General features: G+C 31.9%; 1 protein-coding gene across 1 annotated transcript in view; it reads left to right on the top strand.

The window, feature by feature from the left end:
• LOC126734499 (uncharacterized) overlaps positions 1 to 27,496 on the top strand; it is a 99,629-nt gene that overhangs the window by 33,108 nt on the left and 39,025 nt on the right. Inside the window, exons 4-12 of the mRNA XM_050438156.1 lie at positions 1,751 to 2,159; positions 7,250 to 7,371; positions 7,685 to 7,867; positions 7,924 to 8,122; positions 8,177 to 8,372; positions 8,459 to 8,568; positions 8,627 to 8,716; positions 14,804 to 14,936; positions 17,784 to 17,977. Of these exons, the coding sequence (XP_050294113.1) occupies positions 1,751 to 2,159; positions 7,250 to 7,371; positions 7,685 to 7,867; positions 7,924 to 8,122; positions 8,177 to 8,372; positions 8,459 to 8,568; positions 8,627 to 8,716; positions 14,804 to 14,936; positions 17,784 to 17,977 (1,636 nt within the window). The remainder of the gene's footprint in view (positions 1 to 1,750; positions 2,160 to 7,249; positions 7,372 to 7,684; positions 7,868 to 7,923; positions 8,123 to 8,176; positions 8,373 to 8,458; positions 8,569 to 8,626; positions 8,717 to 14,803; positions 14,937 to 17,783; positions 17,978 to 27,496) is intronic.

Raw genomic sequence — 27,496 nt, 5'->3', positions numbered from 1 at the left:
GGAATATAAATTGAGAGTTATATTTATAAATCGCACATTCGGTGATAGCGAATGGAAATATTTAAACACATTCTCAAAGAGTGAATCATCATCAACGAGGGTTACTTCACAGGACTGTAAAACCGCAACTGATAACCTCACCCCCATTGATCTAATACCTACACTAATTTATTATATAACAGCAGTTACTTCTTTCTTATTTGCAAAAGCTTTTTTTCATTCGACTAAGCAACATCTCTGCACACTGCTACATTATATAATAATAATAATAATAATATGACGCCTACAAGATCGCAAATTAGGAAAATTAAATTTATACTCAACAACATCAAAAACCCAGTAACGTTCAAGCAACAATTTGTTAAATTATTATTGAAAAAAGTAGATACTATTGACATATCTGAGGATTTACTTTTAAAACTAATGGAACCTTGTTGGGGACACTACTATACACATAATGAAAAGAAGCTGATTATGACGAGATTGATGGACGTACTGAAGCCTATAAATTAAATTGTAATACTTGCATACAATTATTTATTATGAATAAAGAAAATTTATAATTAAATGTTTCAACATTGCTTTTTTTTAAGATACAATTTAACCAATTATTTGAAAATTACATCCGTCCAAGTGTCTGCATCCTCTTTCGTTCATCTAGTTTGAATTTTCTTTTTTCGCTTCTTGATATTTTAGGAGGAGGACGTCTAAGAACCATGTTTGCTGTTATATACAGTTGAGGATTATAAGTTGAAACAGGTTCCATTTTATCCCATGCTGTATCAGAAGCCTCCTCATGCCTTTTTCCTTGTAATTGTAATAATGTATTAGAACACTCACCCTCACCCCTCGAATTGAATTTTCTTTTTTCAGGTCTAGAAGGTTGACTGTTTATTTCTAAAATATTAGAACACTCACCCCACGAATTATCAATGATTGGTGCAGGTGGGTTATTAGATTGAATCCCTGCTTCTGCTTCACAACCCCACTTATATTCTGGATTTTTACGCGATGAATTCATACTTAAAAAAGTATTAATACTATTAAATTCAGTATTTTTTTTTGTTTGCAAAATGTGTTGAATCACTGAATTGATCAAAACTGGATCTATTCTTTTAAACCATCTGAAACGGAAACAAGCTAACCATTTTTATAATTAATGAAGCATTATGAATTTTACTAATTTTAGCTCACCTCAAACACTTCCGATCCTATTTTATGCTATATCGCAACAACTTCCGATACAATGTTGTCAATCCCCATTCAAAATAAACATTATTTACTGATAAATATTCTTTAACAATATATTTTTTTCCAAAAAGTCACACTCATACGACAACGTTGCTTCTCTTCCGGCAACACCGCATTCAACCTCATTTGCATATCAATCACCTATATTTGCACACATCCACATTCTTATCTTCCCGCCAAAATTCTTCCCGTCATAATTCTGACCAATCAGGGCGCTACGCACCTCCCCGCACCCCATTCCCCCCACCAATCACAGTCCTTCATTCGATATTGACTGCGCCCACTTACCTCCACCACCACCCAGCTTATCATAAACTCCGCCCCTTTTTTCTCTCCACCGGAAGTCCATAAGAATTACATGGGGACACGTCACAGCCACCCGCGTTTTTACACTACTGGCATAGAGAGAGACACATCAAGTGCACTATTGAAATTACACATTGAAATAACAACATATTCAAATTAGTTGATTTTGATTAATTTAATTCTTTATATTTAGAAGGCCTCAATTTTCTGGATACAATACACCAAACTACTACGCGTTCAGTCCTAACGCTTCGACGTCTCACTTAAGCATAAGAAATTACGAGTTTGGAGGAAACCATATAAATTTCTCTACTCGAGTACCGAGCATGTCCACTCCTATATTAAAACCACCACAAAATATGACAAAATCAGAAAATTCTATTACTACTGATCAAAACATGAAAAATACCAATTTAAGTAATAGCAGCACTCCTAAAAATAGCAATGAAAAGTCAATTATCCAACCTATTGAAAATGGTTATGGTGGTAGCAAAAAAGTGGAAGAGACACCCAAGGATAATCAGACCAATAACCACAGTAGTCATCTGGGCTCCACTTCTGTACGGCAAAAGTTGGACCAGCTAATTATTAATCAGATTAAGGTATGGCTTCTTTTTTGCATTATTATTTATGTTTAATATGCTGGCAATTGACCTAATGGGGATGATTTTTTTATGAATGAGTTTCTTTATTGAATATTTTTGTAATGAGCTGTAAGTACACTGGGTATAATAAATTAAAATTGTATACCATATTACCACTTAGAAATACATTCTAAATAAATATTCATACTATTTACAACAGAATTTGTTGATTTAATCAGATCCCATTAAAATGTATTAACATTCAGACCTTAGACCCTCAGCTAAAATACATTTAAATATTGTATTCCTTATACAGGGTGTCCGCTAATTAATGGTACATGGAAAAACCACAGACTCTTGATGTAAAAATATTACGATTTAACTATATTTACCTATATCCAAAAGTTGATATTAACTGAGATACAGAGTGTTAAAGTTAAAACTTTTTTTTTGTTTTTCCCCAATAAATTTAACAAAAGTTTACTTTTTTTCACAAAAATTTGTAGTTAGGGGTTTTTTTAGGTCGAGAAATTCATTTTTTTAACAAATTGAGTGTACAATGTAGGGGGCGCTGTCAGCGACATCTTTTTCTCTTTCATAAGGTCATAACTTTTTTGTGCTTAACTGTATTTAAGTTTTTATTGAAAATAATACTTTTTTCATATTTTTTACGTAAAAAAGGTATACTAAGTTGAAGTCGCTCAGAGTTACCGTTTTGGAGATATTTGTATTTAAATTATTTAGTGCACCATGCACTCGACCCCGGCTGAATAATTAATATAATCGGGAAATAATTCGCTTTTTTAAAGTAAGCTATGAGAAAGCAAATGAACTTTAGAGACGCAGTTGTTAGGAAACCGCCATGTTGTTGTTGTTTGTTGATTAGTTTAAAGTTGTCAGAAAATATTTAATTAGTGTTTTCTGTGATTTTGCATCCAGTTTACTGTTTTGTTGAATTTTTAAATTTTTCGTAAGTTGAGAAACAATGCTGAGGCACAATCTTTTTTCAAATGCCGAAATGAGGGATATGTTGTGTGTATATGCGCAGGCAAATTTTAATGGACGCGAAGCCTATAGACGATATTCAGAACTCTATCCAAATCGAAGACAACCTGATTTCAAGATCTTCAAAAATCTTTACGATCGATTAGGAGAAACAGGTACATTTCGTCCTAAATGGAATTCCGCAGGGCGCCCGAAGGTTATAACTCCAGAACAAAAAGAAGAAATTCTGGTCCGCGTGGTTCCATTAGTTTTGAAAATCCGGAAATAAGTGCAAGACATGCTGCTGCGGCAACTGGAGTAGGCAAGTCATCGATTGTAAAATATTTCACGAAGAGGGTCTTTATCCGTATCATTTCACTCCTGTGCAAAATTTATTAGAAAATGATTTTGCGCCCAGGATAGAATTTGCCCGTTTTTGCCGTGCCCAAATAAATGCCGACCCCATGTTTCTGAATAAGATACTATTTACTGATGAAGCAACGTTTACACGTAGAGGCATTTTCAATTTTAGAAATAAACACACATGGGCATTACAAAATCCACATTCAGTACACGAACGTCATTTCCAACATGAATTCAAAATTAATGTATGGTGTGGTATAATCGATAATTATTTATTGGGCCCTTTCGAACTACCGCCCAATTTAGCCGGGAACTCTACCTTGAGTTCCTAGAAACACATTTACCATATTTGCGATGATATTCCGCTGGACATAAGGCAACATATGTATTTCATGCAAGACGGAGCGCCAGCACTCTTCTCTAGAGCTGTCAGAGAGTACCTGAACAACCGTTTTCGTAATCGCTGGATAGGTCGTGGGAGCCGGAGGCCATGACCGGCGCGAAGTCCCGATTTTAACCCGCTGGATTTTTGTGTATGGGGCTATATGAAGTCGCTCGTTTACAAAGAAATAGTGAATTCCAGAGAAGAACTATGGCAGAGAATTTTATATGCTGCACAAAAGCTACGAAACGAACAATTATTTTTTTAAATTAGGAGATCTTTCAGCAAAAAAACTGTTAAATGTATTGAAGTGAATGGTGGACATTTTGAACAGTTTTTGTCAAAAGCAGATCTATTTTTTTACTAAATCTCGTCACAGTTTCAAAATGGAAAAGTTATCAGTCGCATAGTTAAGTTTGTTTTCGTTAATGTTATTTTCTTTCAATAGATTTTCTAGTGTCATAGTTATTTTAAATAAAGTTAATTAAATGATAATCCAATTTTTGTCTGCATTATTCTCAATGACTTATACTAAAACATTATTTATGATGTAAAAAATGATTGGTAAAGAGTAACAAGACATTATTGCTTGCTTGAGCTGCTGTACTAAATAATTTGAAGGCAGATATCTCGAAAACGGCGACTCTAAGCGACCCGAAAGTAGTATACCTTTTTTACGTAAAAAATATGAAAAAAGTATTATTTTCAATAAAAACTTAAATACAGTTAAGCACAAAAAAGTTATGACCTTATGAAAGAGAAAAAGATGTCGCAGACAGCGCCCAATTTGTTAAAAAAATTAAATTTCTCGACCTAAAAAACCCCTAACTATAAATTTTTGTGAAAAAAAGTTAACTTTTGTTAAAGTTATTGGGGAAAAACAAAAAAAAGTTTTAAGCTTAACACCCTGTATCTCAGTTAATATCAACTTTTGGATATAGGTAAATATAGTTAAATCGTAATATTTTTACATCAGGAGTCTGTGGTTTTTCCATGTACCATTAATTAGCGGACACCCTGTATATGTAAATATTGATTTTTTCCTATTTGTAAAAATTACGTTAAAATTAGGAGTGAATTTAGTATTCTACATAACCATCGGCTAACGAGAGAATTTGTCTGGTTATTCTATGACATAACTAATTACGATGTTACAGGTCATTCCTCAATAATGCTACATTTTTCTAAAAATAATAATTTCACATATAAAGAAAGCATGACAAATAATTTTATGTAAAAATTTATTTGCATGAAAGTTGTTATCAGTTTTATACAGGGTGTCTCACGACGAATAGACGCGATCGATATCTCAGAAACTAATTTTTTAAAAATTTTGAAAATTTGGCAACATGGCACAGTCGATGGGGGCCATACAACTAAAATATTTTGACAGTTGTGACGTTTCCGGTTATACCGGAAGTAGGTGTCAACTTCAGTATTTTAAATGGAACCCCCTGTATATTTTTACATTTTTCGCTTCCACGTAAAATTCTAGGTATATTTTGTGTATAAAAAATCAAAAAATATTTACATGATAAATAGTTATTATTAACAGATTATGCTGTAAATTATAAAAAATATTTATTAGAGTAAAGGTACTTATCTAAGGCATTTTTATGGAATATTTTATATTTATTATATGTAAATTTCTTAATAAGGTTTTATTACTCTACGTGTATGACGACGGTTGTCCCTTAAGTTTTTACTATCGTAACAATTCACAAAAACACTGACATGACTCAAACTTTTTGTTTTTCAAACCAAAAACTAAAGAAAAAATACAGAACTTCACAAATGCCCTTAGAACATTGAAAGGCTAGAATTAGTAAACAACAACTTTGTTTGAGTTCAACATGTGCACAGGGGCAAGGGGGGTGTTTTGTTTACAAACATCGATTCTCTGTTGTCAAGTTTACACGCATTTTCAAAAGAGGACATTTTCAGCTATATATAAACACATATCATAATGTTAATTTAACTTATTGAAGTTAGATTTTGAACTAAAAATAAAAAGTAGAAATAGATATATGCTATTCCTAAAACCGCTTCTAAAAAATTTGAAATGACAACACAACACCGCATGCAAAAGCTGACGTCATCTTGTGAAATGTCATCTTGATAAACGAACAGAACAAAGCTCCTGCACATTTGTCTCGAAATGTCACTGAACATTTGAATGTGACCTTTTAAGGAAAATGGATTGGAAGAAATGGACCTATTAATTGGCCAGCCAGATCGCCTGACTTAACAAAATTAGAGTTTTTGTTATGGGGTTTTATAAAAGAACTTGTTTATAGAAATCCACCTACAACGGCAGTAGATATGGAGTAAGTAACTCCACAAATGTTACATGAAGTAGTGACTTTTTTTTGTAAAAAAAAATTATTGCACTCAAACTGCGCATGATAAAGTGGCCATATTTAGCGCATATGCTACTAAGTAGCCTTAGGTGGTCCCAAAAATTAAATAAAAAGAATGACATTAAAAAAATGCCGCCACACTTTTTTGAAGCACTCTATATATTTCGAAATATTATTCGGACATGCCCTATCACGTCCCAAAAAAATTTTACGAGGTTAGAAAATCAATAGTAAGTTATGAACCGGGTGTCTGATTTTCATATATTTTATAGCGTTTCTCGTTTGTATAAAATAATATATAATAATTAAACAAAAACAACAAGAACGGTAACAATAAAGAAAAATAACGAATACCAATAATAACCAAGAAAAATTTATTTCTCGTAACATGGTGGCTTTTTGAAAAAAAACTAGTTGAAGAAAACTAAATTAAGAAAAATTTCAAATTTGACACAAAATATCACAACTCAAAATTGTTTATAAATGAAAAATATGCACAATTAAAACAAAAATCCCTACGTACGTCGCTGGAGATAACGATTTCAAATGTACTGTAACATTTTTGAATCGATCGGTAAAGATTTGTTCAAGTTTTGTTTCCGGCCATCTCAAGAAAAGTAACTTCGATAAAAACGCTTTTGAAGTTTTTGGTGTTGTAAAATCGTATTATAATGTTATATACCTTTAATCGGCAATGCCTGCACTATAGAATTTAGACATTTTTCCCGCCTTTCATATTTTAGTATTTTATTCTTAAAACCCTGAATGACCTTCTACGGTACAATTTTTTTTTCGATTTTTTAAAACATTTACAGTCGTGTAAGCCCTTAAGTAAATTTAAAACTCTTGTATCTTCAAATGTTAGACTTTTAGCTAATTGCTCTGTAATATTTTATTATTTTGCTACTTATCATATAATATTGTATTAAGAGTTATTAGGTTGGTATATTTATTTATATTTGAGTAATTGTCTAAGTGGATTTGTTTCTTCTAGACATTAACGTTTTGATTTGATTTAGGCGGGCAATGTTTCCAAGCCAACATGCGGTGCATCTACCTCAGGAGAGTCTCTCGAGCACGTTCAAAAATGGGTAAATTCAAACAATAACATAATACCTGATAATGCACCGAAAGATATTAGGTAAATTTTTAGAAAGATATTAAGTAATTTTTTCAGATGGAGGGTAGTCTGGTGAAGCTCAGGGGAATCTTAACTTAAACTCTTAAACAAGTCTTGTAATCCTTTCTAATATTCTATATTACTTTTTTGTTTTACTTCATCTTGTTTTAAAAAAGTTTTAGTATCATGAGGGCGAGAATATAAATTTTGGAAACTTCAATAGAAACACAAAAATATTTTTTTTTCTTTTCTACTGCCCTTCATCCAACTATCTCAATCTAAAATTTATTCATTTTCCCAAAGATACTAATTGCTGACTTAATTTTATATTCAGTAATTATCTCCACCAATCACTGGATGACTCCTGTACGAGTAGACTCATCAGCCTTGACCTTAATGAAACCAAAGAAATCACTGATACCTCAAATGTCCCAAAGAAAGTTCAAAATAATTTACAGACTCTTATTAGTAAATTTGCAGAAGGAATATGGGTCTCTGATCTTCCTGATCGATATAGGTAAAATATAATCTAAATTATTAACGTATGATATAACGCAATGTGTTTTTTATTAGGCAAATGTTTAGACGGGAATTAGCATGGCTTGAATATGGATATACTAGTTTAATAGAAATGTGCGTAGCCTGCGGTCATATTTTTCACTATGTTAGGCCAGAACTAGGGGGAGATTTTAAGCTGTATGATCGGACTAAACCCTTGCCCGCTAATGCCGAAAAAAAGTTTACTATGGCTAGCTATGGTGCGGGAACAAAGGTAGAAGATTGATTTTTTCAACCTAAATGGCTTTATATAAATAATCTTTTTTAGGCATCGCCAACATTTCTCGACGATCCCCTACCAGATCTGGACTTTTGGGATTTTAAAGGTCGCATACCTGATGATATTTTCGAATATGGTCACGAGATTCCCAAACAGTTTTTACCAGAAGGTACCAGAGCGGAAAATGTTTTCGATGTTGTAGTAGTAGAGATTTATGATCCGTCGAAATTTTGGTGTTATTTAGGTAATTTTGTTTAAACTTGCCTATGCGTTATTGCTTTATTAATTTCTTTGGTAAAAATAAATATAATAATTTCTTGGGCTTTCTAGGGACTTCTGATACTCACAGTTCTTTGGACGAGGTCATGGATCGATTGAAAGTATTTTATGGGGAGCCTGAAAATGCAAAGCGATATAGTATTCCATTGGGAGCTATAAAGGTAAATTTATTTTAATTTTTTGAGTGTTATTATAATATTTATTTTAAACCCTTTTTAGGAAGGATTGTATTGCGTTCAAATGATTTATGGAGAATATCATCGTGCTAGGGTAGTAAAGGTTTATCCTGATGACAATGAACATGTTAGGGTAAGTTAATATAGATTTATTTGAATATGAATTGTATTGAATGGGGCCAGAGAAATAAATCAGAAATCTTTTTATTTATGTCTCAATATTTCCACTTATATTAACTCATTCTCAGGATACTATACAGAAAACTGAAAATTAACAGATCGGCATTAATTTGTTATTCTTATTAAATTAAAAGATCAATATTAAATAAAATAATACTATAAAAAATTTAAGCACCTTTAAACTTACTTTATTCAATAAAGAATTAAATAAAACATTGCGCATTTTTTTAAAATACACATTTTAAAGGTATTTAGGTCTCTTGAAATTTATTCGTTAAAATACTATTAATCGAAATTTGAATAAATCAAATAATTTTCAGATTTAGGTTAATTTTTTTTTTAATGTGCAAAACCATCTATTCAAAAGCAGAAAAAGAAATAAATAAACAGGTGACAATAGAGTGATTTCATAAGACGAACTATTCTGAACCTTGGTTGATGAAAATCATACATGCTAGTGGAGGTGGGAAAGTTAAATGTGTGTGTCTAGTCTAGTCTAGTCTAAAAGGCCAGTCAAAGGTGGATGAAATTTATGGTGCAGAATGTGATGGAATTTTTTTGCCGATTCTCTGCCGGTCTCAGTATTACAAAGTCACTCTACAGCTCTGACACAATGTAAAATTATATTTTATTGTGATGATCGTAAGAAACAAGGAGACAATGAAGTATACACAATCTTGTGATCTTGAAAGACTTGTAAGAGAAAGGCGCCATTATACTAAAGCTTCAAGAAGAAATGAAGGACAACGAAAGGACTAAATGCTTGGATTTTGCCATGGATGCTCAGGAAAACGATACACTACAAATTAAAGATTAGAGTTAAGAAAATATTGAAGCTTAACAGTGAAATATGAAAAACTTCAGTTAAGAGCGACGAGCTTCTAAAGGGTATTAATCGTCCTAAACTGAGGGAGGAAAATCAAACTAGTAAGCTAAGCGAATTAAAAAAACTAAAGACAAGTCTGCTATCTAGTATTGAGTGTATTACTGCAGAAAATGAATCGTAAGGGACCTTAAAAGAGTTAACGCCGCATTAGTCTAACTGAGGAAAAAAACTATTTAAAACAATATATTAAGCAATACTACTCAGGTAGTATAGAACTACTCAGGTCGATAAACAGAACTGAAATATTTAATTTGACGTTCCATGTTACCTGTCCTAATATACATGAGCCGAGGCGAAAAATTCCCACCAAAAACTGTAAAAACTTTTTATTGTTGGCGACATTGGCGCGAAATTCTCATGTAATGACTATTCTGGTAGCTACGGTTTGTGGCAATTCTAAAAGGGAAAATTAAATCAATAATTACACTAATTTAATAGTAGTTGGTAGTAGTCAATAAATTTATATTGGAAAATAATGAGCTTATAAAAAATGGTATCCAAGAATCAACTAATATTAGCTCCAGGTATCTCGACGTTGATAGCATTATGCTTCAACTTGGTTTATGCACTTTGAAAAAAGAAGTTACCACTGACTAGCACCATTCAGTGCAAAAATATTAATAAGTAAATTTATTGCTTTATTTAATTATTAACATTTTTTATTTTTTCTCTCTCCAAATAAAAACAAAGGTAAGGACACAAAAAAAGTCACGGTCTCATCCAATCTATATAATTTCTTAAAAAAGCTTAAAAGCTACACGTGTTTCGCCGAGCGAAACGTGGAAAACTAAATCGGCGTTTGCGAATCATTTATTGGCCTCCTCACATGGTTTTTCTTTAACTCAGGGAGCGGATATTTTGCATGAGTGCTCAAAAGGCAAAAAACTGGACTTGTTAGAAAAGATGGAAATAACTAAAGCTAAGAAGAGCCCTGTCCTTGTGTGTGTGAACGATATTTTCACGTTTGAACCTCACCTCATTTATAACAACCTGTCTTAAAAAAAGTCTTTTCTTTTTCGATTTTAGATATTTTTAGTTTTTATTGTTAAGATGTTTACTTATATTCACACTTAATAGTATAGTTCGGAGTGTTCCCCATGTTTTATCATGTTACTTGGTGGCCTATGGGTTAGACGCGCGCCTGTGAATCTAAAGGTTGCGAGATCGTTCCCCACTGGTGACGATTTTAACTTTTTAAAATTTTTACTTTTTTATTTTTTAAGCATAGTCAAGCAAGCATTTTTAACATTTTTATCTATGGTGGGAATTGTTAACTTAACCTAGCTTTTCTTTTGTTGTTAGTTGTAATGTGATCTGTGTAGGTCTAGGTAATGAGTTTTATAAGCGTTCTTTTTGAAAAATATCTTAATGTATTTTTTAGGTCTGATGATGCTCCGACAGGAGCGAAACACGTGTAGCTTTTAAGCATTTTTAAGAAATTATATAGATTGGATGAGACCGTGACTTTGTGTCCTTACCTTTGTTTTTGTTTTCTTTTGGTCTCTTAGAGAAAAATGGATGATACGTTTCTATCTCTCCAAATAGTAATAATCTTCAAAAAGATTTGGCTGGTCAGAGTTTTTCAATATCAAATATTCCACCAAATATAGCTATTTTAGAGTAGACAGCAATGATTTTCTCCTAAAATTACAGACACACAATTAAAATTCAAGGATATGCTTCTCTACTCTAAAAAAATAAAAATTCAACTGAAGAAGACAATCTCTCAACTAGAATTTTTTAAAACTTACCTGATACAGTGCTAGCTGATGCAATTAACCTTTCTTGGACAAGAGGCATATTTGCGTCTTGTATCAAATCAGCAAGGATTACCCCAACCAACTCTGCTGGCGCTTTTTTGTCAGGTTCTGATTTTCTTGGATTTTGATCTTCTGATTTGTGAGGCTTAAATGTTCTGATTTTCGTCGATCTCCCGAGGGCCTATACTATTTCTCCTGTACATAAATCATCTTAGCAATCTTGATGTTGAGGGAAAATTAACTCTATTTGCAGATTATACCACACTTCTCTAGCATGATCCCGACACGGGTTCTCTGCAGATTACAATAACAGCTATGTATTACAATACCGTAAATTTTTGGTTTGAGTCCAAATTAGTCAAAAAAGATAATTAATGTGCTTTAAGTGTGTTTTTAATCAAGTGCCTATTTCTAAATGTCTAGTGCAGCAGTCTGATATCAGAAAGTATTTGGGCATAGTGATTGACGAAGAACTGAAATTTTAGGATCTTATAGTGAGTATTTGCAAAAAAGTGTCTGCAGGGTGTTATGCTGTCAGAGTGGCTACTCAGGAGCTGAGAGTTGAGTTTGGCAGGTCGGTATACGTTTTCATTGATTGAATCTTACCCTAGCTCAGGTATGGTAATAGCTTTTGGGGGAACGCAGCTGCACACCTTACGGATGCAGCTTGTTCTTCAGAAGCGTGTAAGTTATACCTATGGGGCTAAGCCAGGGGTCTGTTGTCATCCACTCTTTGTCAAATTGGGCATTTATACTGTCATCTCCCTCTACATTCAGGAAGAGGTCTGATAATTTTCACTAATCGTAGTAAGACTGCAACTCTAAATTCTAGACATATCACGCGACAAAGCAATCATTTTAATATTCCAATTCCCTTCAGTACAATGTTTTAAAATCAATGTTTTATGAGGGATTAAGATCTTTACCCGGAGACATAAGGGAGGCTACATCTATTAAGTTTTTTAAACTTAAACTTAATGAACTTCTGACTGGCAAAACTCATTTATTTGGCCGTGTACTATGCTGATTTTTTTTAATACCAAAGTATGGTATCTTAGGCACCAGATGATCCTTGGTTTCTCTTACTATCCAATATTTTTGTACATAATTTTTTATTTTTTTAAGTTCAACAGCGATAAAAGTAAAATTAATCATTAATTATGTGTTGTTTATTGCATTTTTTAAATAATTTGTAAGGAAATTGTAATATTTTCAATATAATTTCATTAATTTTTTTTCTTATATTGATAATCCCACGACTTATTTTTGACAGGTGTTGGAATTATTTTAGTCTCTTTTTCTTTACAAAGTTTACGGATATTTATTCCGGATTAGTCCCCATTTTACACACAAATTATCTTGAATGGAAAAGAAATTATCTCATTTTATAAACAAAGATTAAATCTATATAAATTGAAAGAAAAACATACAAGTTATGAAATTATAGTTATAAAGAATTATTTTTGGTGATATGATTGTATACTTGTATACTTAATTATAAATTCGATCTAATATCTTCTATCTAAACTTTAATTGTGTTGATTGTATTTTATAGATTTGATAACGTCTCTCAAATATAAAATTTATAACACTGGATGTCCCTCACATTGTTATCAAATATCTAAGGATTGATAGAATATTAGAATAGGATAAATGTTAGAATTTAAAAAAATCATTCCTATTAATCATCATCAGTCCTAATAATTTGCAAATTATAGGTTTTCACCAAAACCAAATATTTAATTGTAGATAATTTCTGTAATATGTAATAATTTATTTAAATTTTCAGGTTTATTATTTTGAAATTTTTTGTTAAAAGAGCATGTTTGCCTCCGGTCTAAGACAATTTTGTAGAAGTTATTGTAGTACAGTATATCTTATTTGTTTAAAAAATAATTATGGTTTAAAATTCTATTCTGTGGTTAGCTTAGAACAAGAAATTTTTCTGTTGCAAAATTACTTTATAAGAAGTGTTATAACATTATGAGGCTGTAAAAAAATATAATAAGAGAATAAGCAGAATGATGGTGTAAATAAAATAAAGCTCAGTGAGATAAACATCACTTAGTGACTATTATACTAATTTGAGACAATAGTCGAGGATAATTAGATATTCCAATAATTAATTTGAATACAGAATATATATCTAATATATAAATGGATTTAACATGAATGCCATGTGAGAGCTCTTAAAGCATATGTGATATGTATAAGCCATAGATCTTAAAAACTTCTGCTTAAAACATATGCTTATGTAAATATTAATAGGGTAACCCAATCGGGGATGTAAAGAATGTCTGCAAGGCATAATAATAAATAACAGAAATAACAAATAACAACAGTTAACAAACAACGATAGATTTGCTGAGTTTTTGAGTTTGAGGTTAATTAATCAGATTTAAAGCAACATTTTAATATTTTTTGAACTTGACTGAATAGATATCTAAAAAACCAAAAAAAAACTTTGCTGGCAAATTTTTCACGCCCTATAAATTCCTTTGCCAGAATTCGAGGTATCAGTGTCTAACAATATATAGGCAAATTATTATATGAGGAGGATTATCATAGCTCCAAGATAAATTGTTAAAACATGCCGTAAAGACTTCATCAAAATAGACACCAAGGTTCTTTATAGTCGAAGAATAAGTAAGATGAGTTTCGTGGAAGGGTATTCGGGCATTACTGTGATGAAATCTATGAAGCAACACTTACCAAAGATAAATGATTTCTTTGGATCCACAACCACATTCCTGACAATTTTGAAAATCATCAGTGAATAGTCCCTCCACTGCGACATTTGAATATCTACTAGTAGAACTGTTCAATCATTCAACAATTAATTGTTCGTTGATAAATAATATATATAAAATGGCGGCACAGTGGGAAGGAACTCAAGATGTTATAGGAAATAAATTGGCTATTGGATTATTGATTCTTGCAGATTTCCTACCTACAAGAAAACTGTCCAACCAAACCAGAAGGCTCTCTGAGCAACCAAAAGCACTAATTTTGACTAGAAAACTCGTAAATTTAAGCCTGTCAAAAGCGATTAGAATTTAAGTGCTGATTGAATTAAATTCTATCTTTATAGGCTAAAGCTAAGGATCTCTGCGCAATGAATTTTCTGTAGTTTTAAAACTATGAACTCAACTTGTTTAGTAGAAAATTATTATCAAATAATGATTAGGGTTCTTTAAAATATTACTATCATTTTATCAATTAATTAGACAAACAACTGTCACGGAAGTCTGTATATGATAGTACCTGTATGTTTTCTTTGTAGTATTTGAAGATGAACAAAAATTGTTTGGCCCATCTAACTACATAACAGCTGAAATATTAATGTTGATAAAAATTGAATCAGCAAAATATTTAACTTTTGACATCTTTTTAGCTATTGTATATAGATTACGGAACCGTATGTAAAAATACTGTAAAAGGAATGTGCTTCCTTAAATCGGAGTTTGCCGAAACGCCTGCCCAAGCCATTAGGTGTCGCTTAGCCAATATTAAACCAGTAAATAAAGGTAAGAAATAATTAAATACATGAAAAAAAAATGCCTAAAAAAGCTAGATTCCATTTTTGTAGAGACCATCAACATTAAAAAATAGTGTCTCATATTTATTAATGCTACTCATATTTGCATTAAAATAATTTTTCATGTCTTAATTGTGTGAGGTAGCCATGGATTGCATAAATGTCTTTTTTTGTATGTATATTTTGTAATGTATATTCAGGGTGTTATTTTTTATTATGACAAAGTTCAGGAACGTGCAAGCAAGTTCCTATGAATAGATATCCTAAACGTCTTAACTTAATTTTTTTCGATAAATTTGATACCCCTGTAGACATTTTTCTTATAAGTTGAAGAAATGCTTCACTAAATTTTTTCATAATGTTCTTGAAAGTAAAACTTATTAAATGGCTGGCTAGTAACCCTAATTTAAACCTACTAAATATTATCTATGAGGATCCAAAAAATAAAAATTATTATGACATATCACAAAATCTTGCCGAAACATAATTAATCACGATATTTTTTTACATAACAGAGATCTTCCAAGTTTTATTTCGAATTTGCTTCATAGAAAAAGCAGGGAAAGTTATTTAAAGAGAAGTCAATTTTTCTTTTAAGAGCTTTTTTCTTGTAGTGATGTGTCTTGTTTCTAATAGTTGTGGTAGCCTCTGCAGTTACAAATTCAAAAATCAAAAATAACCTACATATGTTTCTAAAACACCTAAATCTTATTTCTATTTGAGCTTTTTTTCGTCGTTGCGTTGACTGTCCAGCGTTCACTCTCTGGTGTAACTCAGGCTATAATAGATCCTACCTCAGCCAGACCCTTCGTTGCACTGCACTAGTCTGTTCAGATCTTTTGCTGCTGTGGTATTTTTTTGGTCTAGCATGTTTTTTACAAATATTTATTGCTTACTGCTTTCTTACTTGCATGGTCACTCATAAGCTCTCCTCTTTCTTAATATAGGGTCTACCAATAAGAATGATATAAGTTTAAATTGCTAAAAAATAAAAACGAATTGGTTAATTTCTATGATTGATGTTTCATGTTGTAGTTTATTATGTAACATTATGTTTTAAACAAAATATCATTAAGATGTCCACCTCGGCTACGGCGGCAGACGTTTAGACGATGAACTCAATTTTCAATCACTTTTTGTAACAAGTTGGGCTGAATTTCGCGAATAACCCTAGTTATGTTAACTTTCAACTCATTGATGGTTTGAGGATTGTTAAAATACACCTTCGACTTCACATATCCCCAAAGAAAAAAGTCCAGGGGAGTAAGATCACAGGACCTTGGTGGCCGGTTGATACTGCCATGTCGCGAAATTATTCGATCTTCAAAACGCACTCTTAATAAATTAATTGTGGCTCGGGCGGTGTGTGATGTTGCTCGGTTCTGTTGAAACCAATTCTGTTCGAAGTCTCCACCATCAATTGCAGGCCAAAGAAAGTTTGTTATCATGTCGCGGTAGCGCTCTCCGTTGATTGTCACAGCACGCCCCCTGCATACTCAAAAAAGTATGGACCGATAATTCCATCGACATGCAAACCACACCACACAGTCACTTTTAACGGGTGTAATGGCACCTGTACTAATTTCTGGGGATTGTTCTGACACGAGAAGCGGCAATTTTGCCTATTGACAACGCCACTAAGACAAAAATGGGCTTCATCTGAAAAGATGATTTGTTTCCCAAAATCGGCATTTTGTTCCAACTGCAACAGGGCCCAGTCGATAAACGTTCTTCGCAAACCATGGTCAGCAGGCTTCAATTCTTGGGTTAGAACCATCTTATATGGATGTAGGCCTAAGTATTTCTTTTCTAAGCGCCACAGAGACATTGGTGAAATGCCTAATTGCTGAGAACGGCGCAAAACAGACAGGTATGCCAGATATTATTAGGACCTGCTTGTAACCATAAGCTATCCTATTATTTTTTGTCGTACATTTTAGTATTTCAAAGATTTCTGTTTGACAGATTAATACCTTCCCTAAAGGATGGAATATATTTTTCCTTGGTTTTCTCCGAAAATTCCAGCTACAGCGCCTTCGTTAGGCTTTGATCTCTTATTTGCTTAAAAGCACAACTTCGAAGGGTATATCAAAGTTTTTAGCTGCGAATTATGTGGCTCGACATCATGTTACATGTTTTATACTCCCAGATTGTCCGCATGTGACTGTTGTTATCTATCTATCACTGTAGTCCTAGCCTGGCTTTAAATGAATTGCGGGTACGTTCAGTAGGACCTCCATGGATGCTGAGGGCGTAGTTTTAATGACCCCTAGATGATGCAATTTGGAATGTCTTTGGCCACCACACCCTGCATATGTGGTGGTTGCTAACCTGGTTTTCAATTGCAGGTTTGCAAGTAATTGTAATTAACCTAGTAATCTCATATCTGTCCTGGATCGTCTCATTCTTATAAGAATGGAAGGTTTCCTAACACTTGATTATTTTGTATAAGTTCCAGCTAAACTTAGATTCGAAAGTTACTCCCAAGTATTTAACTTCTCCCAACAGAAGAATTGAAGAATTTCTTTACCTTGCAGTGTCAGAGGTCCTAAGCAGCCGATCTACTTTATAATGTCTTTTTTTCTACGGGGATTATGCTGGTTAAGTAAGAGTAGCTCTTTGGCTAGACTTTGACAACCTATATCCTAAAATATTAATTTTTTTGTGTATTGCTTTTTGCTAATTGATGAAGAAGACCTTAACATATACAGTTAGTTTGTTTGACAGTGTTAAAGTGTCTAGGAAATGATGCAATTTCCTGCAAATTTTATCATGTATTTGTTCATTCTATTGTCATAATTTTCAAAATTATTTATCATCAATATGCCTTTTATAGGTCATCCTTGGCCACGAGCAACGTCAGACCGTTTCCGAGAGTTGATAAACCGCAGAGACACCAAAATTAAGATTTCCTATATCGACTGGAGGGCGGAGTACGTGTGTGTTTTTCTCGCCGACGTCACCGATCCTAAAGTAGTGTATATCAATGAACTGTTAGTGCAAGAACGTCAGGCCATGTGGGACGATGAGGTAATTGATACAGCCACTTATAACGTAGAAAGAGCGAAACAGATTTTGATTAACTGGAAGCTGGTGCACAGACGGAAAAAGAATACATTAAATAGCTCCTGAAAGAGTAATTAATAGATGATATTTAAGAAGTTGTTCATTCATGTAGTGGATGAAATAAATGAAAATATAAGATGAAGTATATGAAAATCTGTCCCTCCATATATATTTTCAGGGGTTCTAAAGATAATTACGTAGTAGATGAAAGTTTTAAACATTTTCAGGTTGAACTATTAATAATGAAAAATAGGCTTATCAGAGCCAGAGTTTGTAAAGAAAGAAATTACTGAATTAGAATTCTGAGACCAGCTAGAATAAATATCGGGTTGTTCTTCATGAAATTCAGCATCTGGAATATCACTAAAATTTTATTCATTTGTATAATTAAAGATAAAAGGTTTTAAATTTTTTTTTTAATTTTTATTATGCTAAAGCAGATGGTGGGCGCCAAAATTTATAACGTAAAACCAAAAAAACTAAAAGTAATGAAAAAATAAAATATTTGAATATGGTATCTTTAATATTACAATTATTAAAAAGATTTATTTTAGATTTTCTTTTAAAGTATTCAGTTTTTTTTTTTAATTTTACTTATCATTTTAACTAAAACTAAAAATAAGCTAAAAATATTCTATAGTATAGTTATTGTAATTTAATCAAAAGTTTAATAAAACTGCAAGTTATTATTTTAATTAATTACTTGCTTGTATTGTTAATTAATTATTTTTTTTGTCATACTATGTTTTGACAAAAAAATACACTGTTAAGAAAAACGCCCAAAAATTTGTAAAAAAACTTCAACATTCAAATTTCCCCAACGTTTCCAACCAATATCTCAAATAGTGTCAATAGTCTTCAAATAGACATGCGCACACACGTTTTTTAAATTCTATTTAAATAACCTTTGTTTTTTAAATTATATAAATTACTTAATATATATGTTACAGACCGTTTATGAAAAATAGACCATAAATAAAAGGACTAGTCCATATAGGAGAGGATATTAGTCCATATGTGTAAAAAGCTTGTCTTTTAATGAACGATCTATCCGTTTGTAAAATGTCTAGTCTATTTATATATAACGAGATATATTTCTAAGATATTTAAACAAAATTTTTTAAATTTATTTATTTATTATAGAAATGTTATACATAAAAATACGTACGTAAAGAATACAAATTAGGAATTTAATTTTTTTTATTTGTTTGTACAACTTAAGCTATAATGGCATTTAGAATTACATAATACATTACCTTTTCGACAAGCACATTTCTTTGATTGACATTTACCCTCACAATTAATATTAATATACAATAGAACATTTTTTAAAACCTTGCCCATGTCCTGTCGATTGAGCAGTAGCCACTGATCTAAGAGGGATTTCCCTGCCTTTGGGGAAACTTCTTCAATTTTCAAAATGTTGGTAGGTCACGTACTAAATTCTGAACGGCTATAGTATTTTGAAATATCACTCCTTTTGTTCCCAAGCGGTAAAACCCATCTTCTGTGGCTTCCAGTACTATGGTTACAACTGACCTAGCATCTCCTCTGCCTCGATCGACGTCTGAAACGGATGGGTGCTATCTGATATTACTTTCATTCTTTTTGCCTGTAGCTCTAATCCATCATGAGCAGCTTTTCTTGCCATTGCTATATTTCTGTTTCTAGTGCAAAAACTGCAAATATTTTCCGAACATGGTTTTCCAACATCGAAACCTTCTTCATTCACGGGATTGAAAGAAGTAATGCATACCACATATGAAATTTTTTGACCATTATTATGACTTTCCGCTAATACTCCTTTCAGCTGCTCTTCTATGACCTCTTCTGTTTCTGTAACAATTTCTATCTCCGATTGATGCGATTGCTCGATTTTTGCATTGTCAGCATCAGCATGAATAGAATTTATCACATTTTCCAAGTCTTCTTCAGTTGTTACACTATTTATAAATTCTAATGGAATATTTGAAGTTTTAATCGAATTTTTGGTTTGCCCCAGAAGATGGCTTCACATGGAGATCTTTTTATCCCAGAATGTAAAGAAGTATTCTTCATAAATTGTATAAATCTTAAACCTTGACTCCAATGCTCTGTTTCGTTTTCGAAAATCCATGTGGTTAGCATGTTATCTACCTCTTGATTGGCGCATGGCTATGGCGTGGTTTGCCATGCACAAGCTTTAGTTCGGGCCACATTGTCCTTAATTCTTTAATAACCCTGTTGCAAAATGCACGACTATTATCAGATTGCAAAACCACAGGGGCTCCAAAAATGGTAAAAATATCGACAAGGTTGTAAGCGACTTTTTCTGCACGTTTAATCTCGAGTGGTCGCAAAATGACAAATTGTCAAATTATCAAATGATCCTGATATACCTACAAGAACAAATTTCTATTTACCATCAGCATGGAATTGATAATCTATTAAATTTATTTGGCAGCGGAAATTCAAATCGTTGAAAATCATGGGTTTTGACACGACTCCTTTCTTTTCTCTTTTTTGCTTCATTTGATATGGTGCACACAGGTTAATAAATAATAAAATATCAGTACGAACTATGTTCTTGTATTTTTCTTTGGTTTTTTTCATCATGCGATCTCTAACTCCATGACCTGTATGTAAAACAAAATTATCAATATTCAGCATTTACTCACAATAATTGTTGAACAACATACCTATAGATATGTTTATCTCTTGAAGAATGATAAATAGTTCATCGTCATGGACGTAGTATATTACATCAACTGATTGATTGTTAAGAGGCACTATCAGCTCTATAGATAATACATTATAATGGTTCAGAAACCAATGCATTCTTGGCGTCTTTTTCTCAGCAATCTTAGCACTTCTCACTTCTTCAATAAGAGCAGAGTACTTTTCTATCGTTAAGCCACGATTGTTTTCAGCGACGTTTTTTCGTCGCTCATAGAATTGTTCATAAAACCTAAATAAACAAAAAACAATTTTATGACAATTGTTGTGAAAAACAACGGTTATGTTACTAAATATTGTTATTACATTAATAAAATACCTTTCTTTTTAAGATTTTAGATAAAATACGTTGTAAACAACAGCAAAAAAGTGGTAAACTGTCCATGTGCTTGGAAACACTGCCATCGAGCATACGGCCTGAATCACAATACTCGTACGTATATAAACGGTATGGTCCGTATATGAAATTGCATATTTTTTACATACGGTCTGGTCTGCCTAATTTAGACTGTATGTATACGACCTAGGCCATATACATACAATCTGTTTTTATTTACCGGGAGGCACAGAAAAGAGGGAACACTTAATAATTTTTTAATAATTTTTTACTTTTCAAGATAAACAAATGAAATTTGGTATATCGATAGAATAGTTATAAGAGCATCTTTTGACATATTCCATTGTTTTCTACCGCTTCCGGTTTAACAGGAAATGATACTAACTTTCCTATTTTAAATGGGACACTTGGTATATTATTACGTATTTCGATAGAAAATAATGTTTTGAAAACAATGATACTGTATTTTCTATTTTTTGTTTTATACTCATAGAAAATTATTTTTTTTTATTTGAAATAGAGTGCCATGAATGCGTTGAAAGTTTAAATTTTTAACCAAGTAATCACGGAAAAATAGTTTTCATTGCATTTTATGACTTAAATCTGTTAGACGCTTATTTAAAATGTTCAAATCATTAATTTTGGCATTTGTGTTATTTTTTTAAATAGCACGTTATTGGGAACAACCACTTTTGAAATACTTTCTCCTACTAAATTTGATATGGTTATTTTTTAAATCGGTTGATAAATAAGCCCATAAGAAGAAAAAAACTAATTCACAAAAATGAACGGAAGCATTGTAATGACACGCCTGCGTATTTTTTCAAATGACATAACACATCATATTTTGTCAAACGTCATATTACTATTTGTGAAAAAAAGAACAATTTTTTCAATATAATATTTTTTCAATATCTTAATTCTACATAGTTTATTTACCATTTACCTAACATAACATAGGTACACACAAACGGTAAACAAACAGAAAAAATATTAGGTTAATAAATTATTTTAATATAAAACTTTTTACATGTATTGTTCGAAACGACCACGCGTCAAAACGCAGTCTATTCAAGAAATCAAAGCCTTCTATGCTATTTTTATTAATTAAATGCGTTTATGTGACTTAGTTTTTTTCTTCTTATGGGCTTATTTATCAACCGATTTAAAAAATAACCATATCAAATTATTGGGAAAAAGAAACCGCATTTCAAAAGTGGTTGTTCCCAATAATGTGCTATTTAAAAAAATAAAGTAAATGCCAAAATTAATGGTTTGGACGGTTTACATAGGCGTGTAAAAGATTTAAGTCATAAAATGCATGAAAACTCTTTTTCCGTGATTACTTGATTAAAAATTAAAACTTTGAACGCATTCATGGCACTCTCTATTTCAAATTAAAAAAATATATTTTTTCTATGAGTATAAAACAAAAAGTAGAAAATACAGTATCACTGTTTTCAGAATATTATTTTCTATCGAAATACGTAATAATATACCAAGTAGAGGAAAGTCTCCTAATATGGGGTAATTTTTTTGAAAACACTGTTATAAAAAAACAAAGTTAATTTTAAACACTACTTCCATATTTTACGATTCATTTTACACTGTTTAAGGATTTGATAAAAGGAAAGATGTTAAAAATTAAATGCAGAAGAAAACATACAACATTAAAAAAAAGTTGCACCACCCTATGGCTCCTAATATGGGGTACACCAAGTTCGTAATATGGGGTACCCAATTTAATATGTAGAAACTAAAAATAACCAAAATATGTTTGTTTTTTTTTGTATAAAAGTATTATTTATTAAAAAAAAAACTAAAAAAATAATACGTATTATTTATTAAAGTAAATACCTAAAAGTTACATGCAACCAAAAAGACAAAATGAATCTATTTTGTAACGCAAAGGTTACAAATATAGTGGCTTCTTTCACAACCAGCACACTCAACGTGAGCCCACTTGAAGCTGCCTTGGCACTTCACCAATTCCTCGCCTCTGACATCTTCAGAAAATTGACTTTCTCAAAACATACAAATAGCATCTTCCTCAAAGTTTTCTACATCGTCATCTGAATCTTGATATTCCGGTTCAGGAGCCGAGTCTGAAGAAGAAGAACAGCAGGATACTGATTTTTTCGTTTTTGTTTAGCCACTGACAATTTATTTTTTTCTGTTGGAAAGGTTAATTTTTTTCTGTTGGTTTAGTTTTAAATAACCAATTTTTCTTTTAGTGCCCGAAGTTGAAGGTAAATTTCTTTTTCCCATGCTGCTTTCCAATTCTTCTTTGTAGGGCATGTTAGTTATAACCGCACCTTTACCACTTGTACTCTTTGTTTTAATAATATCTTTAGAAGTAGCTGGAACAGGCTTTAAATTTGCAGGAGTAACCTGTTTCAAAGCAGTAATCTGTCTCTCTGGGGTAATCCGTCTCTCAGGGCTTTTTTATTTTGGCTCGTTGTTATCTAATTCATCCTCTATTGTTTCTATTTCTATATTTTCTTCCTGAACTATTTCTGCTTCTACTAGTTCTTCACCAGACATATCCTGCACTTCTGCCACAAAGTCATGTTCGTTAAATATGCTTCTGTCAGGAGGGAACATTCCAGTTTTTCTAAAGCCGTTCCAGTTTTTGATGGCCGTGTCCATGGTGGCCGCTTTTATGTAGGCTTTCCCAAAAAGTTCTCCTATCTGAGCCTGTTACTACACGTCCGGGATTCAACCTTAGCCAGTTTGTAATTTCCTGTGTGTAGTACGTTTTAAACGGAGACATAAAAGCAACGTCCAATGGTTGCATCCGATGAGTTTAATGTGGTGGAAGGCATATTATGTGAACATAATTTTCTCGCGCTACAGTTATGACCTCCAATTTTTTTGTGTGGGAATAATGGCCGTCAAGTATTAAAACCACTGGATCATCAGAGCTAGGCTTTGTCAGATTAATAAAATGGCGAAGCCATTTCACAAATATTTCTTGTTGGATCTAGCCAGATATATGGCACGCCTATTTTGATCCTGGAGGAGTACCATTCATAAGCTCCATTTTCATGTTTTTTCGTGGGAAAATTATAAAGGGCGGTATGTATACTCCTGTTGCACTAAATCACATAACTGTGATTAACAAAGAGCCACGCTCAGCGGAGGTAATAGCACCGGATTTGTTTTTTTTTTTCCTTTTTTTCCCACGACTTTAACGTGCTTGTGTTGCACTATGGTAAGGCCAGTTTCATCGCAGTTAAAAATTCTGGCAGGATTATGATTTATTTTTCCAAGAAGTGGCTCATACAAATCAAAAAATGCTGCAACATTTTCTCTAGTGAATGATTTAATTCGTGCATATGATATTCCTTGAGGAGTTCGTAATGATAATTCTTTGTGCCTTGACAGAAAGCTGGCAAACCATTTCTTCCCAGCAGATTCTTTGGCTAGGCTAAATGGATTTTTTATATTATTAGCTTTGCATAAGCTATATGCCAATCTGCACACATCTTTTTGTGTAATACCAAAAAAATTTTTTTCCATTTCTAAGCAGTGCTTTGCGAGCAGCGATTCCATTTCTTGTGAAAAGACAATTTTGCGTCCCAGAGAAGAATTCACAATATCTTCAGGATTGCCTTCCATTTTTACGTACCTTTCCAAGGTTGTTTGGGGCACATCGTGGGTTTTCGCACTCTTTTTGTAACCCATCTGACCTTGTCTGACAGCTAAAATTGCTGAAATCATTTGCTGCTTGTCCTAAACTTTCCTTTTTTTAGGCATCTAAAATAAAATATTTGGTATTAATCAAAAAGTAAATAATTATCTCCTAATATGGGGTACCCCAAATTAGGAATTGATAGGTACCCCATATTAGGAGCAAATTAGATTTTTGGAAGGGGCGACTTTTTATAAAAATTAAGATGATTTTTTAAAAATCATATTCATTTTCATAAACTACGCAAAATGTAATAAAGAATAGTATTATTAAAAGTTTTAAAACTTAACTTTAAGTCGTTTAAAATATTCAAATCTACAACTGGCAAAAAAACTTTATTTTTCAAACAAACTTATTTTAACCTTAAACGTCAAAACAAACTACGTCTTTGCTTCAAGAAGGGAATAAGCGCTTCTGGCGCATCTTTGTGGTTGGTAAGTAATGCAGATAATAGATGTCGCAACTAGTTCTAGCTCAAAATTGAACTACCCCATATTAGGGACTATCCCCATATTAGGCGATTTTCCTCTATACCATTTAAAATAGGAAAGTTAGTATCAGTTCCTGTTAAACCGAAAGTGATGGAAAACAATAGAATATGTCAAAAGATGCTCTTATAACTATTCTATCAATATACCAAATTTCATTTATTTATCTTGAAAAGTAACAAAGTTATTTAGTGTTCCCTTTTTTTCTGTGTCACCCGGTATGGTCTGTAACATATACATCCTTTTAAAAAAAAATTAACAATTATATTAGTACAAAAAAACAACGATTTAGGTAAAGTGTACTTAATATTATTTGAGATTAGCTTAGTTTTTTATTAACAATGATAAAAATACACAAGAATGTTGTACTGAAGGTTTTGGGTGACATGACAGCCAGATTTGTGCTGGCATCTATCAGCCTGTAGCAAGAATTATGACATACACCGCTTTTATGAATAAATTCGAATATGGAGATTTTGAAGAGGTACTTAACTCCATTCATAAAAAAAGTAGCTTATGCCACTTTCCTTTCAACGCTGATATATAACCTTCAGAACCATATAACCCTGGCAAACTATTGACTTATACATTTATTTCCTTACAATATATTTTTCCTCTTAATAGCAAATACCAGTGGAATCTCTGGAAAGCGGTGAAATATTATTGTTCTCTTTTTAACTTAACTCTTTGCCTATAATTTTTTTTTACGTATTAATGCATGAATATTTCGGCACCCAAGAAGACATCCTCGTGCCCGGCACCTTAATATGGAGAATATCAAATTGAGATGGCAATGCGAGGCGACGTGACGTAGCAGACTTTTGGCTTTGTCAAGTAACCAAATGAATCTAAATATAAAAAATAATAACACAATAAAATATATATTGCTATATACATTTTTAATGACTTTTCGTCTACCGGCCATCAGTATCTATTTCTAATTTCTTTCTTTACAAACTACGGCTCAGTTAAGACTATTTTTCATTATTCAATTTATTTCAACCTATAATTGTTAATTTTTTTTTCTTTATGTAATTATCTTTTCAAACTTGACTTTTAAATTTTTTCGATAAAGAAAATTAAAATAAATTATGGTTTAATTTTTGATAGCAGGGGTTTTGGTTGGGTATTTCCCAAGTACAGTATTGGTTATGGTACGAGATAGATATGTTTTACTTTCAGATGACAACGTAATTTACTATTTTGCTTTGGCATTTATTGAAGTCATTTTATTCGCCCTTAAATTTGTTGTATTTTATTATGTCATCTTGTGAAAAAAAAGTTTCTTTAACAAATGGTTATTTCTTTTTACATTTTCTTAAAATATATCACGAAAATGTAAAATATTAATTTCTTAATAACAAATATTCGTTTTGTTCATAGTTTTCCATAATTTTAAATAATTCTTGCATTATTTTTTATATACTTACACTTGTTCTTATGATATACCGAAAACCATTTAATTTAATAATTAGTATTACGTGTTATATATATTTAACGAAATGTTTATGAGATACCCTGTATACTACAACATGATTTTGAACTTTCTAAATTAGTTTTTTTGCTATAGAGTTTTATGTTAAAGTGATTTGCTGTTAAATTAATAACCATTACTTATGCAAAATCCTGGAGAGTCTTTAAATTATTGAATCTCTAAGTCAATATTCCTCACTCAAAACTTACCCATTCAGTAACGGTTATAATGTGAGAGCTCTTTATGATCAAAAATCGGGTATGCAAAAAACATGAAAATGTTAACCAGAATTTTGAAGGATTACCAACATTCTTCCAAAATGTGGATTACACGGGGAAGAAACATTCTAAAAATCTTATTACCATTATTAGAATAACCAGTTGTATGCCAAGCACTTTTTCAAGTATTGGTCATAATCGATGAAGTCTAGAAATATCAACATATTTTTAATTGTGCTTAATTACCTGCATCATCATTATAAAATTATAGCAACATACAGACAAAAAGATCATTAACAATGGTAAGTAATCTAGCAGCAGATTCCTTTAAAAAAAATTAGGTTCAGTTAAATTAAAAAAGAATACTTTAAATGTAAATATGACCAATAGTGTTAATTTAATCATAGCAAGGTTTTTGAAGTGTACCTTTTCTAAGCAAAACTGTTTGCACAATGCATATTTTAAGGAAATACTGCCAAGCCTAAAAAAGTTAGGGAGTTTAAAAAAATGAAAATGATGCTGGTAGCGCTCTCTATCCCATTATTTTAAAAAGGGTT

Source organism: Anthonomus grandis, chromosome 3, assembly GCF_022605725.1.
Source record: "Anthonomus grandis grandis chromosome 3, icAntGran1.3, whole genome shotgun sequence".
NCBI lineage: Eukaryota > Metazoa > Arthropoda > Insecta > Coleoptera > Curculionidae > Anthonomus > Anthonomus grandis.
Note: the sequence above shows the minus strand (reverse complement) of the source record. Positions and strands in the feature narration are given on the sequence as shown.